This window comes from Ursus maritimus, unplaced genomic scaffold (genome assembly GCF_017311325.1).
Source record: "Ursus maritimus isolate PB19 unplaced genomic scaffold, ASM1731132v1 scaffold_5, whole genome shotgun sequence".
NCBI lineage: Eukaryota > Metazoa > Chordata > Mammalia > Carnivora > Ursidae > Ursus > Ursus maritimus.
The window spans coordinates 46,624,953-46,640,057 of record NW_024426663.1 but is presented as its reverse complement, the minus strand read 5'-3'; the positions used below and the strand labels follow the sequence as shown (position 1 = coordinate 46,640,057).

The window sequence follows — 15,105 nt, the reverse complement described above, 5'->3', positions numbered from 1 at the left end:
AAATGAGCTAATCCACTGTCAACGTATTATATCAAAATCTATGATCTTTTGATCTTATTCTTTGATCCAGCAAATCAACGTTTAGGAATTTTTCGCAGAGAAATAATACAAAGACGCAGATTTTCAGGTACACACACCTAATACTGCAGTACTGAATGAAGAGGAAAAACTGCAAATCAAGTTTTTCTACAGAAAAAACTAGTCAGCCATTAGAAAAAAATGAGACAGCAAAAGAATGAGGGTGATCCACATGGAAAACTTCCTTGACATGTTAAATAAAATTTAAAAACTACAGAAGAAAAAGTAAATGCGAGTTCACTTCTATAATAAGAAAATGTCTTATTTTTATACATTTTATAAACACATTTTTAAAGGACTGTATAGGTAATAATACTCATCTGAAAGTTATCTTCACATAATCTCTTTCTCATAAAAGACAGGAAGGGACATTAAAAAAAAAAAAAAGGCCTCTGGGGAGAAGGGGTGTAATGAAACTTAAGGACTTAGCTCTGCTGAGCAACCATTAGATACAGTGTAGAGTTAAACCCGAATTTCTGTTTTTTACCTTCGGTTAATAAGGGACAGGTGAAACAGATGGATGTACAGGGTGGAGAAGATAAGGGCATGGAGAATGCTGCCATGCAACACAACCGTTAAGATGAGCAGAAAAGAGATAAACTAAGGCAGCACATGGAGTTGAATGCTGGGACTACTCCGTGTAGAACACGCACGACGCACTGTTAAGAGGGAGAAGGGTTAGCTATCTTCTCCTCTTCACCCCAATCACACTCATTCTTTCATCACTCCTATCTCTGCCACTGATACCTTCCCTCCACCTGCAAATCTCTTGCTATCTTTGGCTCATGAACCTTAATATTCGGTAAATCAATACTTTCTCTGGATTCTTGCTTTACATGTTTATGTTTCTGTTCCTTTCCAATTCCAATTTGCACCCTTATTATTTCACACCTGAGGAAGTGCAACAGCTACCAAAATGGCTTCCCTATCCTTTCCAAATCCCTACCGAAATGTTCCAAACCACCTTAACTAAACATTACTAAATCTGACCTAAAATACGAGATTATTCCTGTAATTCACTGCCCCCATGCTTCTAGTGGCTCTTCACAAGAGGAAAAGTCAAATTTGATGCCCATTTTCTAGGCAGCAAAATCTTCTGGTGTCAGCTAAACTCACCGTTTACTCCTACCTGCCAGGACTCATCTATATTTTATGCTCTGTATATACTCATTTATTGTCTAATACCCAAAGGCCCCTTGCACAATTCCACCTCTGTACCCTGTTCACGCTGTCTTACCCACCTGGGCCATCTTCCTCTCCTGCCCATGTGCACTCTACGCACCCTTCAAGTTCCACCCCTCTTCTCTGAACCTCAACGTAGACTTGTACTGTCCCGAATTCTTTTTCTTTGTATTCGTTTAATACAGGCACATGGTTAAAAAAGAAAAAAATTACAGGATACAAAAGAGTCTAAAAAAAGGAGTCTCCCTCCCATTCTAGCACCCTAGTTCTAATCACTGATAATAGCTTCTTGCCAATCTTTCCAGATCCTTTCTGTGCACACATAAGAATGCAAATATATGTATATATTTTTCTCTTTTACACAAATAGGTTCATCATACTACACGTTATTCTCCAACTTCCCTTTTTTCTTTCTAAACAAATTTTATTGAAGCATGATTTACATACAATAAAATGTACCCGTTTAGGTGTACAGGTGAACTGAATTTGATAAATGTATATATCCGTGTAACCACTATCATAAAAGATAAAAAACATTCCCACCATCTCCAAAAGTATCCGCATGCTGCCTTATAGTCCATCCCCTTCCCCTGCCCTTGGACTAAGCAACCAGTGATCTGCCTTCTGTCACTACAGACTGGTTTTGCATGGATGACTCTTCTAGATTTTAATATAGTAATTACACATGTACTCATTTGTGTCTGGCTTCTTTCACTCAAGTACGTTTTGGACAGTTGCTTGCAATGTTTGAGTATTAATATAAAGCTGCTATGAACATTCACATACAGATCTTTTTTGTGGGCACGTTTTCCTTTTTCTTGAATAAATACCTAGGAATGAAACTGTTAGGTCATTTGGTTAAGTGTATGTTTAACTTCATAAGGAAGTGCCAGTTTCCCAAAGTGGATGTACCATTTTACACCCTCGCAATCAATGTCTGAGTGTGCCCGTTGTTCCACGCCCTCCCAAGACCGGGTATTACTCATCTGTTTAATCGTAGCCATTTTGATGAATATAAAATAGTATCTCATTGCAATTTTTCATTTCTCTGGTGACTAGTGATCCTGAAATTATTTTTACATGTTAACTGGCCATCCATGTATCTATTTTTGTGAAGTGTTTATTGTTCTTTTAAAACTTCTTTATAAATTCTAGACAGAAGTCTTGTCGGACATATGTATTGTAATATTTTCTTCCTATAACTTGTTTTCATTCAACCTTAAATTTTTAGTTTATCTTATGGTACCTCGGTTTTCTCCCACCAGACCACGGATTTCCTCTGTAAAGAAATGTGCCTTTCTTTTATTATCTAAGGAATTTAGCATACTTCCTACAGATGATAATCATGTAAAAATATCTTACGATTATCTCTTTAAATATGGAAGGAATATAAGTAACAGCTACTGAGCAGTTATTTGGTGCCATTCCTATTTTGTTATTTGTAAGTTTTGTTTAATCTTCACATCAACTCATAGGGGTATTTTTAATCTACAAAGGTGAAAACTAAGTCACAAAAGTTAAATTACGTTGCCTATGAACAGCCAGCTAGAAGCCTAATACAAATTTCTAACTCACAGGGTCAAACTTTTCCTCCGCTTCTAAGCTTTTAGAATTTCCACTCTTTTCTTCTTCGTTTTGCTGTTCAGCATACCGCAAGATCCATTCTTTCATATTTACTTCCAAATTTTTTTCTTCCTTTTTTGGCTAGAAAGGAAAAACAAATATCTGAAAAGCCAAAGTTAGAAAAAGGTGTCAAACTATTATCAAGTGTACCTGTTTTTACTATTTTCTTTACTCAAACAGCAGACATGTAAGCCACAAAAATCTTATTACATACTGTTCTGTGAAGGACAAATGAACTCAACATTACTTTAAGGAGTCCAAACTTGCAAAATCCAAAAAATACGTTTTTATAAAGAGGCAAAAAAATTAAAGGAGAACTGTTAAAAACTAGTGTTATTCCTTAAAAACAGTGGTTTTCTTGGGATAATGCTTCCAGGTTTTTGTTTTTGTTTTGTTTTTAGGCTTTACTGAAATATAGCGGATATATTTAAAAATTGTACAAATTTAATGTGCATATTAATGTAGCAGTTAGAGATTAGTTTATCATACTATATATATAAATTCAGTATTTTGAAGAGTTTGGACATATGCATACACTCATGATCACTACGATCAAGGTACTAAACTTATCCATCACCTCCAAAAACTTCCTTGCGTCCTTTTGTTCACGTGTGTTAGTGGGAGTAGGGAGCAGTGGCTGTAGTAAGAACACCTAACAAGCCATCTATGCTCGGAACATATGTTAAAGTGCACAATATTGCATTAACTATAGGCACTATGTTACAAAGACCTCTAAGACTTATATAACTGAAACTTTTAAAAAGCAGCATTTTCCCACTTTCCCCTCTCCCCCCTTCAGCCTCTGGTAAACACCATTCTATTCTTCTATGAGTTTAACTATTTTAGATACCTCACGTAAGTGAAATCATGCGGCCTTTATCTTTCTGTGACTGGCTTTTTTCACTTAGCATACTGTTCTCCAGCTTCATCTACATTTACAGAGGTTTTACAATATGCAGAGTTATTTTTTTTGAAGATTTTATTTATTTGATAGGGAGAGAGAAAGCACAAGCAGGGGGAGGGACAGAGGGAGAAGCAGGCTCCCCCTACGCAGGGGAGCCTGACATGGAGCTCTCAATTCTAGGACCCTGGGATCACGACCTGAGCCGAAGGCAGACGACTAACTGACAGAGCCACCCAGGTGCCCCATGATATGCACAGTATTTAAGTGTAATGCCCTAACGAAGTACACCTTCCAGTATTCATGACTTTCTGTAATCCCCTTCCACACGTATTTTGGAATTGGAAACATGACTTGTTTCAACCAAGGAAACATTAGCACAAGTGATATAAGCTGGGGCTTATTATCTTCAAATACTTGCTCTTAGAAGCCAGATGCCATGCAAATCAGACCACTCTGCAACCACCACATATGAGGAAACCCAAGCTAGCCACATGGAAAGAGGAATGCCTGGATAGCCCCCAAAGAAACCATTTTGGATATTCTAGCCTAAGAAAATACCTTGCAGAACAGAAGGACCAATTAGCTGAGTCCAGTATGGACAGCAGAATCTAAAGAAATTAATTGTTGGTTTAAGCCACTACTTTTTTGGGTGGTTTGTTATGCAGCAGCAGATTACTGAAACAGTGATAGAAAAGCCTGGCAAAGGAATTAGTTATTTTTAATAAGCGAAAATGCTATTGCAACCTGGCATTTCTACTCATGAACCGTTACATGTGTTTCATTCTAACTTTATACAACTTTAAATGTTTAATTCTTCAATTACCTTAACCTTAGTATCTTCTGGTTTTTTTGTTTTAGGCTGCAATGGAGGTGAAACAGTGGCTGGTATTTGAGGAGACTGGAATTTTGGCCTACTTTTAGGTTGCTGTTCTTCAAACTCTTGACTGAACCCTTCAGGAAGTGCATCTTAAAAATGGGAATAAAAAACCCATATGATACATAAAACATAAACACTTGCATTCATTAAACAAACACATAAACCCTTGCATTATCATACATAAAACATAAAAATACATTCATTAAACATACACATAAACCCTGCCTACACAAAGAGCACTGACTTTTCTTCCATCCCTCATCTCCTATGAATAGAAATCCTATGATGAACTTGGCTTTATTGTCAAAGTAGGAGTGGAAACACTCATGAGATAGCTAGCCCACTTCAATTTGGCCATTTATTTCACCCTCAATGTGTTAGACTTCTAAATTTTCAGAAAAAGATCTGAACCCTTTCCAACTCTTTGGTTGCCTGTCACAGTATATATGGCAGGATCCTTACTCAATCATATAAGCGATTTTCACTCCTGGTTCTTGCCAAAGATTACAACCTTGGTCTTCTGGTTAAACAAATTTATCCAAAGCCAGATGGCCCAAATTTCTGAACCAAAACCAGGAAACATTGAGAATTTGTTGTATTCGGTTGACTATCGACAACTGAAAGTAATGCACAAAAAATAATTTCTTCTTGCATGGACTACAATCTCTGAAAATATACTGTAAAGAGCGAAAAAAAGTAAGAACATTTGCAAAATAAGTAATTATAACAATGAAAAAATTTAGAGCTTGATACAAATGTCACATATGCTGAAATAACTTCGAAAGGGTTTTTGAAACTGAAAGAATTTTTTGACAATACTACTTACCATCTGAAAGATTTAAACAGAGCCAATCCAAGGCAGAATGGAGATCACCTCCCTGTAAAAGTGTGTTAGTCATGGCATCTTCAATGTCCTTGGTCTTAAATGAAAATGCTTGTAAAGCCATGTATAAATCCTATGAAAGGGAAATGAAAAAAGGCATTCTATTTTCTCTCCTTTTATTACTAATTTTATTCTTCTACTCATTTTAAACCAGAAACTGATACAGATTTTATTTTCAAAAATACCATTTTCTCCCCTTCTAGTTAGAAGAGTTAAATATGCTCACCAAATTGAGAATTGAAAACTATGGATAAATTAAAAAAGGACCTGGAGACACTGCTCATATTCTCACAATTCAACGATACTGTTTGCAATGTATTATCTTTCCTTCCAGCCATTTTTCTATGATTTTGTAAAAACAAATTTCACTTAATAACGTAACATAAGCATCTTCCCAAGTTATCAGAAACTCTTCATCACTTTTAATAGTTACATAACATTCTATTGGGTAGACATTATCATAATCTAATTACATAGTTTCCTATTGGTGACCACTTAAGATGTTTTCTCTTTTTAAGTAGTCTTCAATGAACACGTTCATAAATAAGTAAAGCATCTTAATGTACTTTCTAAAGCATGATCTTTAGAGCTGGGCAGAACTGGGTTCCAATCCAGACTCTGCTTACTCCGCTACTTACTTACTAACAACCTCCAGATATAGCGTCTTTAATCTTTCCAAGCCCCAATTTCTTCATTTGAAAAATGAGGCAAAGTACCTTCTGGTATTGTGTCAGAGAAAAAATAAGCAAAGTGCTGGCTACAGAGTCTAATATAATCTGGGGAATGTAATTTAGTTTTCATACCACCATTTTAATGTGTGTTCTTGTATCTGGCCCAATTCCTTCCATATTCTTGCTGATGGAAATGATCTACAAGAAATCTCAATGGAAGCTGAAGAAGTCATTTTATCTCACCATCTCACATGTGGAGGGAGCGATCTTAAAAATGCTCTATTAAAAATAAGGGACTTAAAAAAAGTTTGCAAAATACCTGTAATTTTTTGGCAGTAAGTCTTCCAGAAATCACTCCCTTGTCATTATTTTGCTTTTTATGCTCATTTATCACTCCAATAATTCTTTGCTCCAGTTTGTGATTAATTACCACCTGTTGAAGCCAAAAAGGTCATACCAATTGGAATCTTAAATTATTAAACAATATGTAATACTTAGAAAAAAAATCACAGTTTTCTATATCCCTGCCAACCAATCCAAGAATTTCAGTGAAAATCAGATAAAATAATTATTGCATTTTAGACTACCATTCACTGGACTCCATCTGTACCATTTATTTAAGAAAAAACGTGACAGGGGTGCCTGGGTGGCTCAGCTCGTTAAGCGTCATGGTGTTAAGTATGAGCTCAGGTCAAGATCCCAGGGTTCTGGGACTGACCCCCACGCTGGGAATCCCTGCTCAGCAGGGAGCCCGATTCTCCCTCTCCCCTCGCCGCTATTTTCCTCAAATAAATACATAAAATCTGAAAAAAAAAAAAAGAAAAAATGTGACATGGAAAAAGCAACATATGGCAAGAAAAAATCCTTTTAAAAACCCTCCTGAACCTGCATGTCTCAAGACACTGTATTGCTATCGGTAGAGACTGATTCCTAAGCTTGATCCTAAACAAGCTGAATCAGAATTCTCGGAGATGGAGTCCAGAAATCTGCTTTTAATATAAACCACCCCAAACACACAGCTTGAAAGAATGGACGCTACACTCAAAAGACCTATAAGATAAAAGTAAAAACTATACAAATAGTAATAATTAGGCTACGCACATTCTTTTGGCTTCCAGGGTTTGATTCCTGTTTTTCTATTAGCCATTTTGTCTTCAATATTTTTGTTCCATATGTTCTTTCCACATTTTTGACCTAAGAATACATAAACATCTACCTCCAAAGACACCTTCCCTTGACCACATCTTTACTGAATGCCTACAATGAGCTATGTTCAAAAATACACTTCAGAAGTTCAGTCTAGCAGAGGAAATCTATATAAAAAGATAAGCTGTAAACCAGCACAGCAATTATTTAAAAAGGTATATGAAAAAAATATGGACCCACAAGGAAAATTGCTGAGTTATGAAGGACTTCCTACAGGTTCCAGAGGTGACAAAGGGAGAAGGGGAAGTAGACAAAAGCCTGGAGTCATAAAATCATACGGGATTTGAGGGAACAATGAGATTTAAACTAAAATTTTAAGTGGAGAAGAATGGAGAGAAGGCTGGAAATGTACACCAAATCAGGTCTGAAAGGATGCATATGCTATCCTTAGAAATTTGGATCTTAACCAGATCTTCCTTAATTTCTTATGGGCTTTCAACATATGTGTTATGATTTACTTCTATCTCGTACAGATCAGCAATTAACTACGACAAAAAATTTAAATACCCCATAATTTTCTTATATTTAAGAATATCTTTTTTTCTTCTTTTTCAAAGAGAACATTTCTTGAAATGACTCAAAATCTCAGTACTCACTTTCAAAATAGATTTATCCAGATTAGCAGGACCACCAGAATCATTTGCAGAATTAAAACTATAAATTTTCGGACCTGTATATAACAGACAAAAAGTAGTCAAGGCAATTTAGTCATTAATAGCTATTACGTTATTTTAAATTTCCTCTAAAAAATTGCTAAACATTGAATATTTGATTTCAGCTCTTTTTTCCCTTCACCAAATAATCTACAAGTAGCAATACGGCCTCTAAATTTTCAGAAACATTTTACCAATTAGATTTCTCTAGGTTAACCAGTTACTTATAAAGAGCAAAGGCCTGTACATTTTTTAAATTAAATCTATCTTCGTATTTTCACAATCAGACGCTTTTCTGCCTGGCACTTGGCTGAAGTAAGACCTCTCAGAGGATATTAAATTTCTGGTACAGACGATGATTAATTTTAAAGAGAAACACTCCCCCAAGGTAAAAATGAGGTGGCAGTTCCTATCATCTTCTGCTATTAATAGAGTCCAAGGTGGCTGTCTTAATTTCCTAGGACATACCACAAACTTGGTTGGCCGAATATAACAGAAGTATTCTCTCACAATTCTGGAGGCCAGAAGTCCAAAATCAAGTTGTCAACAGGAGCATGCGCCCTGCAAGCTCTAAACAAGAATCCTTTCTTGCCTCCTCTGGCTTCTGGTGATCCCAGGAGCTGCTTGCCTTGTCTGCCTCTTTTTTATACATAGGGCTTCACCTGCCCTTATTCCCTGTGTGTCTGTGTCCAAATATCCCTCTCCTTTCTCTGGACACTATTCATTGAATGATTTCATCTCAAGATCCTTGACTAATTATATCTGTAAAGACCTTGTTTCCAAATAAGGTCACATTCTGAGGTTCCAGGTGCAAATGAACTTTGGGGGAGGGGGGAACGTGACACTACTCAACCCACTACAGATGCCAACTCTGTTCCAGCCAACAGAAATGCTATGTGTATCATCAGTTCTCTAACAATGACCAACCAAGAAAGAATAAATAGTATTAAAAGGTACTTTCAAACCTTTGGTCTCATGATCTCCTTACTCTTTTAAAAATCAGTGACGATCCTAAATACTTTCTGTTCATGTGAATTGTAACACTGATATATAACATATTGTAAATAAAAAGGGAAAATTTTAAAATCTCCATTAATTCGTTAAAAATAACAAACCCATGAGCAGTTAATATAAACACATTTTATGAAAAATAACTGCATTTTTCAAAATAAAACAAAATTGTTTTCCATTTTTGCAAATTTCTTAATGTCTGGCTTTTGCATGCCATTTTCTGTAGTACTATCATGTAGCCATTGAAAAATACCACCGTATACTCATGAGAAAATAACTACAAAAATGACAACGTTTTAGATGATGGAACTAGTTCTGAACTCACGGAGCCCCAGCCAGAACGGTCTCAGGATTTCCACAGAATTCCTTGAAACACACTTGGTGAACGTCTGCTGTGTAAGAATAATCCTAGACTCTTAATAATACTTACTCTACTGTTACATATCGCAAAAGAAGATTTTTTTTTTTTTACTTTGAGAAACCTAAACATTAAATTAAAAAGTTGCTTATTATGATTTTAAAGGTCAAGAACTTTGAATTTTGTTGACTTACATGAGGGTATTCATTTTAAGATGCTAATCAGGCATTTTAAAGCAAAAGTTTCTGAGTGTTAAGCACTGACATTTGGGCAGTCTAAACTAGACACATTAGTGGTTCCCTGAATTACTTCTATGCTCGAGTTCTACAAGGCTACCTAGAGTATATGAAAAGAGAGTGACAATTCTGGCACAGTATGGTTAATTTCCTTATCTTTTAGTCTTAGACTTAAACTTAGTAACCTTCCTCATCAACTCATGTCAACAGTCCGATGTGAGAGGACCTATCAGTAGTCTTTAACCATTCCGTGAGGTCTAATCAATTGCAGTAAAAATTTAGCATACTAATTAGAGTTTACGAGTCTCCCAAATCATTGAGGGGACCCAAATAGAACCCTTTTGGAAAAGTACAGACGGATGAGCAGTTTATTACCAAGACTATACTGAGAAGCAGTTCAAAGTTGATGTGTTACTGATAGAGGTGAAATTGTAAATTCCGTTGACTTTTTTGTTTGTTAGTAAAGACTAAAGTAAGCAGTAAGCTCTGAAGGTTGCAGTAAGCTTTCATTTGTCTCCTCCAGCCATTCCACCTAAGACAGCCGACGATATTACTTCCTTGAAGTCAGTTTATACTGTGAACTTCCAGAGGGCAAATAAAAGAAGAGCTGAGTCCCCAGAAAACCAGGAGAGGAATGTACGCAAATACCGGTGTAGATTCACTTGTCAATGTGTCCCTAAAAGTGGTCATGTTTTTATTTTAATCAATATGCTGAGGAAATGAAGCAACAGTGAGATCTTGCTACAGAGGTATCACCAATTAAATCAAGTAAACCAGTAAGGCCTTTTCTACTTCAAATTCTTCTTAAAACATGTTCAATCAGCAAAATTTGAACCTTTTTATGAGGCATTACCTATTACGGATATCTATTATTGTCCCTGGAGGCGTGCAGAGGCTACTAAAAAGACTGAACTTACTCAATTCCCTGAAACTGCTCTAATTTTCTATTTGGCGATTCTTTGGTCTCCTTTCCTGTCAGCTTCCAACTTTTCAGAATGTCAGTCTAACAGCTCTCTACTACCAGATTCAAATGTGTTACTTAAGAAAAATTTAAGGCACCAGAAGAAAACAGATATTCAAGCGTATAAATTACTAACCCTATTTTCAAATGCAATTTTAAGTCAACAGGCCATGGTATAAAGATGGTTCCCATTCTTTTGCCAAGTAAGGTGCACAGGATTTATCACCTACTTTCCTTGTTGCTTAAAGACCTTTTTCCAAACACTGTGGTTTTCCTTTTCACACACAGGGAGTTACTGGAAATCTGACTGGAAGTAAGGATGTTAGTGTACAGTATCTCTAAGGCAAAAGTATTACGGATTTTAAATTTATAAATTATATTTCACAGAACGCAACACATTATTGTCAAAAATATTAAAGCTGAAGCACAGAAGAATTGATTTCAAGATGACTCAGCTAATAAAAAAACCATCAGCCAGGGGCGCCTGGGTAGCGCAGTCGTTAAAGCGTCTGCCTTCGGCTCAGGGTGTGATCCCGGCGTACCGGGATCGAGTCCCACATCGGGCTCCTCCGCTATGAGCCTGCTTCTTCCTCTCCCACTCCCCCTGCTGTGTTCCCTCTCTCACTGGCTGTCTCTCTGTTAAATAAATAAATAAAATCTTTAAAAAAAAAAAAAAACCATCAGCCAAAAATCAATTTATTGCCCAATACTCTTCCTTTCACAACATATTCTTTTAAAATGTATTACATTTTACATCACAGAGTGATTATAATGGCCCACTATCACTAATACTTTTCAGTTGCCAGTGCTGGTGACAGGTGCACTGAGGCACTCTGGTTTCCTTCTGACGAACAGTATACAAATGCCAAGGGATCTGAACCAGCCAAGGGATACAAACAGAGATAAATAAGACCCAGTCCTTGTCCTCATGGGGCAATTAAGCAACTAATTAACCAAATGAGCTCTGAAAGGGAAGTACAGAGTATTTAGAGAACAAATGAGGATGAACGATACAACCTGAGTAGTCAAGGTCTGTGAGGAAGTCCACACTGCCAGAACCACCTGACTAATCTGATCCTCTAAAAATGTAAACTAGGTGAAGTCTCTCCTACATTTAATACCAACACTAGCCCCCTCTCATTCCACCCAGACACTTTCTTGTTTTCTTATAACATGCCAAGCTTACTCCCATCTTAGGGCCTTTACCCTTGTCCCCTTAGCCTCAAACATTCTGTCTCCAGATTTTCTAAGAGCAGGATGCTTCAAACCATCTCAGCATAGAAGTTTCCTCAGGGAAGCAATCCCTGTTCTTTTTTTTAAAAAGACTTTACTTATTTGACAGAGACAGAGAGAGAGAGAGCATAAGTGGGGTGAGGGGCAGAAGGAGAAGCAGACTCCCTGTTGAGCAGGGAGCCGAATGTGGGACTCAATCCAGAAACCCTGGGATCATGACCTGAGCCGAAGGCAGAAACTTAACTGAGCCACCCAGGCGCCCCAAGCCTTCCGTGTTCTATGCAAAAACAGACTCCACCACCCAATTTATTCTTTACCGAGTCATGGTTTTCTGCCCTTTGTCACACTTTTTCTGATTTGAAAAATATTTATCATGGTTTTTATGAGTTCACTCATGACATTACTCCCCCAGTCTTCTTTGCCTCTTAGGATTTCACCTGTCAGCTAGGTTTAAGGATTTTCACACATACAAGCCTTACAGTTGTTAGCTCTCTCCCCCGACCAGTTCATGTGGTATTCCCAGTGCCTAATTCTTGCCTGGCACATAGCAACAATTCAAAAATTATTTGATGAACAAATGAAATGAAAAAACAGGAGTAGGAGAATACTGAGAATTGTGCCAAGAGCCATTTTATGGCAGTGGTGATTCTCTACCTCCAGACGAGAGGACAATTTTGAGATAGTAATGCTACATACAATGCCTCAAACTTTTGAAAAGGTAAGAGATGAAGTGGACTAGAACAGTTACGCTCACGTTAGCAACTACAAGTTCAGAGATAATGTTTTTTCTCCAAAGTAGGCCTAAGATATGTTATATAAAAATATCCAAACAGAAAAAAATAAAAAAAAGAAGAACTGTGTGGCAATCTTTGTTCACAGATTTATATATACTGCTATATATATTAAGTTATAAAATATTTTCTACAAATTTAATAGATAACCTTTCATTTTCTCTCTCTTGATTTCTTAGCCTTAATTCCCCTGAATTTCGTCTTGTCTCTTATCCAAGAAAAATTTTTAATGACTATATGCACAACACTGGAATAGATACTGAGGTATATTGATACATATCCATGAAACAGTTTCTACTTCCGAAAATTTTGTAGGATATTTCCTCACATACAACAGGCAAGACCTGGACATCAAAAACAATGATTCAAATAACAATGATAAATGAGCTGTGGATACAGAAGAATTCAAAATGTAGTTGACATCTGGAATGGTTGTTACAGGATTTTGGAAGACAGCAGGATAGGTGGTGTTCCATTAAGAGAAAGTGGCAAGAATACAGGAGGAGAAAGTCAATAGCTGCATTTGGAACAACGAAAATACCCTAGATTTGCTGTAAGTGAATAAAGGAATTAGTAAAAAGGCTGGAAAAAGGGTTTTAGGTGCTAGGTGAATGGCACGGACTTTATCACAGGGTCAGTGAAGATACTGTGGAAGAAACTGAGGAAGTGCTATGAACAAAGTGGCGTTTCTCCAAGATAAATCTGATGCTTGAATGCAGGACAAACTAGAGGAGGAAAAATAACAGAGTTGGGGAAACCCATCAGAAGGCTTTGTTGGTACTCCAGGAATTCATGAGCGCCTAGACAGGTGTGAACTGCACAGAAGAAAAGTTAAAATGGTGTACACAGAGGATAAATGAGCCAAGACTGAATGAAGCTGGGCAAGAGATTACACATGAGGAAGAAAGGAAGGCATTAAAAGTAACTACTGACATTGAATAAAGAGGAATGTGGAAAATAGGAACAAGGAAATCAAAAAAGCGAGTGTGGGGAGAAAAGAGTAGTTTAGTATTAGTCGAGTTAAATTTGAGAGGCTTGCAAAATAGGGCCAAAAGACCCAAGTAAATATAGAAATGGCTGATTTGGGATTAGAATAAAGACCAGGACTGGAGAGACTGAGGAGTCACGTACAAAGGACAAGACAGAATTAGTAATGGAAGTACTCCCCCAGAAAGGCTATAGAGACAGAACTATACTGTCAAAGTCTAACACCTCTGGTGAAGGTCACATTTTGGGGCAGGTGGAATGGGAAGACATAGAACAAATGATTATTACAGAGTTGAAAGAATTCAGAGGAATATCAGGAAAAGAATGCAAAAGAGGCTGATTGAGAGTAAAAGTGCTACAGAATAACAGCCGAAGAGAAATTCTATGTATCCGTATTTGCAGTTATTAAAACTTTGTAGTTAAAAATGTTATAATAAATTGTAGGCAGCAGCTCTTTCTGCCCATGGGTCCTGTACCCCTGCTTTAATAAAACCACCTTTTTGCAACAACAAAAAAGTCATAATAAATTGTAGGGCAAAGATTTATCTATCCACCTTCTATGCGAAATGTTAAGGGTCAACTTCTCGCCCTCTCTTCGGTGATGCAGTACCTCAAAGACCCAAGCTCCTTCCTCACTCAAGATCTTTGCACATGGAGTTCCTTAACTAGGCCAGGGATACTACTTCCCCCATTCTTTACAAAGTTAACACATATTAGTCCTCCTGATCTCAGTTTAACTGTCCCTTTTTCAAAGAGACCATGTATGACCTCTCCTCCTCCGCGGTAAAAATTAGGTTACCTTGTTAAATTTTCTTCCTTAGTTTTTTTTGGTGGCACTTAGTAAGTATAAAGCAATGTTGGTGTGATTATTTAATGTCTCTATCCGCCATTACATTAGCAAGGTCCATGAAAGGTGATGTGTCCGTATTGCTCATCCCAACCCTAACATCGTGAAAGATACAGCAGTATCTGTATACGCAATAAATATGTGTTGGACCAATATTTCAGTAAAAACTACAAGCAAACAAGCCAAGCAGAACTAAACAGAGTACACCTGCTCATCTTTTGGAATCAGTTGTAATAGGGGCCTCCTCATCTGTAGCCGGAATCAGCAATCTCTGAGTTATCAAGCCAAATTGCACAGTACGCCAAAACAGCATGGCTATGATAAAGATCGGCGATAATTCCACAACAGATCATAACCATATTCGGTGTGTTAGTACTGAAATTCTCACTACAGATTTTTCCATAACCCATGAAAACACTACACCCTGGCTGAAAATGATATGAAGAGCAAGTACAAAATGGGTCTGGCTCCAGGAGGTTAGGAATTCCACATCCTACCCTCTGCATCAGCGTAGCTAGTTTGGGTGACCGCTCAGGACGGATCCCTGCTGAGACGGAACAAATGCAATTTTTATTCTGTTCTCGGAAGAAAAAAAAGGGGGGGG

General features: G+C 37.2%; 1 protein-coding gene across 1 annotated transcript in view; it reads right to left on the bottom strand.

The window, feature by feature from the left end:
• Window positions 1–15,105, bottom strand: part of DHX29 (DExH-box helicase 29) — a 42,667-nt gene that overhangs the window by 26,980 nt on the left and 582 nt on the right. The window contains exons 2-6 of the mRNA XM_008691679.2: window positions 8,021–8,094; window positions 6,538–6,651; window positions 5,491–5,620; window positions 4,611–4,753; window positions 2,836–2,964 (exon numbers count right to left, since the gene is read on the bottom strand). Of these exons, the coding sequence (XP_008689901.2) occupies window positions 2,836–2,964; window positions 4,611–4,753; window positions 5,491–5,620; window positions 6,538–6,651; window positions 8,021–8,094 (590 nt within the window). The remainder of the gene's footprint in view (window positions 1–2,835; window positions 2,965–4,610; window positions 4,754–5,490; window positions 5,621–6,537; window positions 6,652–8,020; window positions 8,095–15,105) is intronic.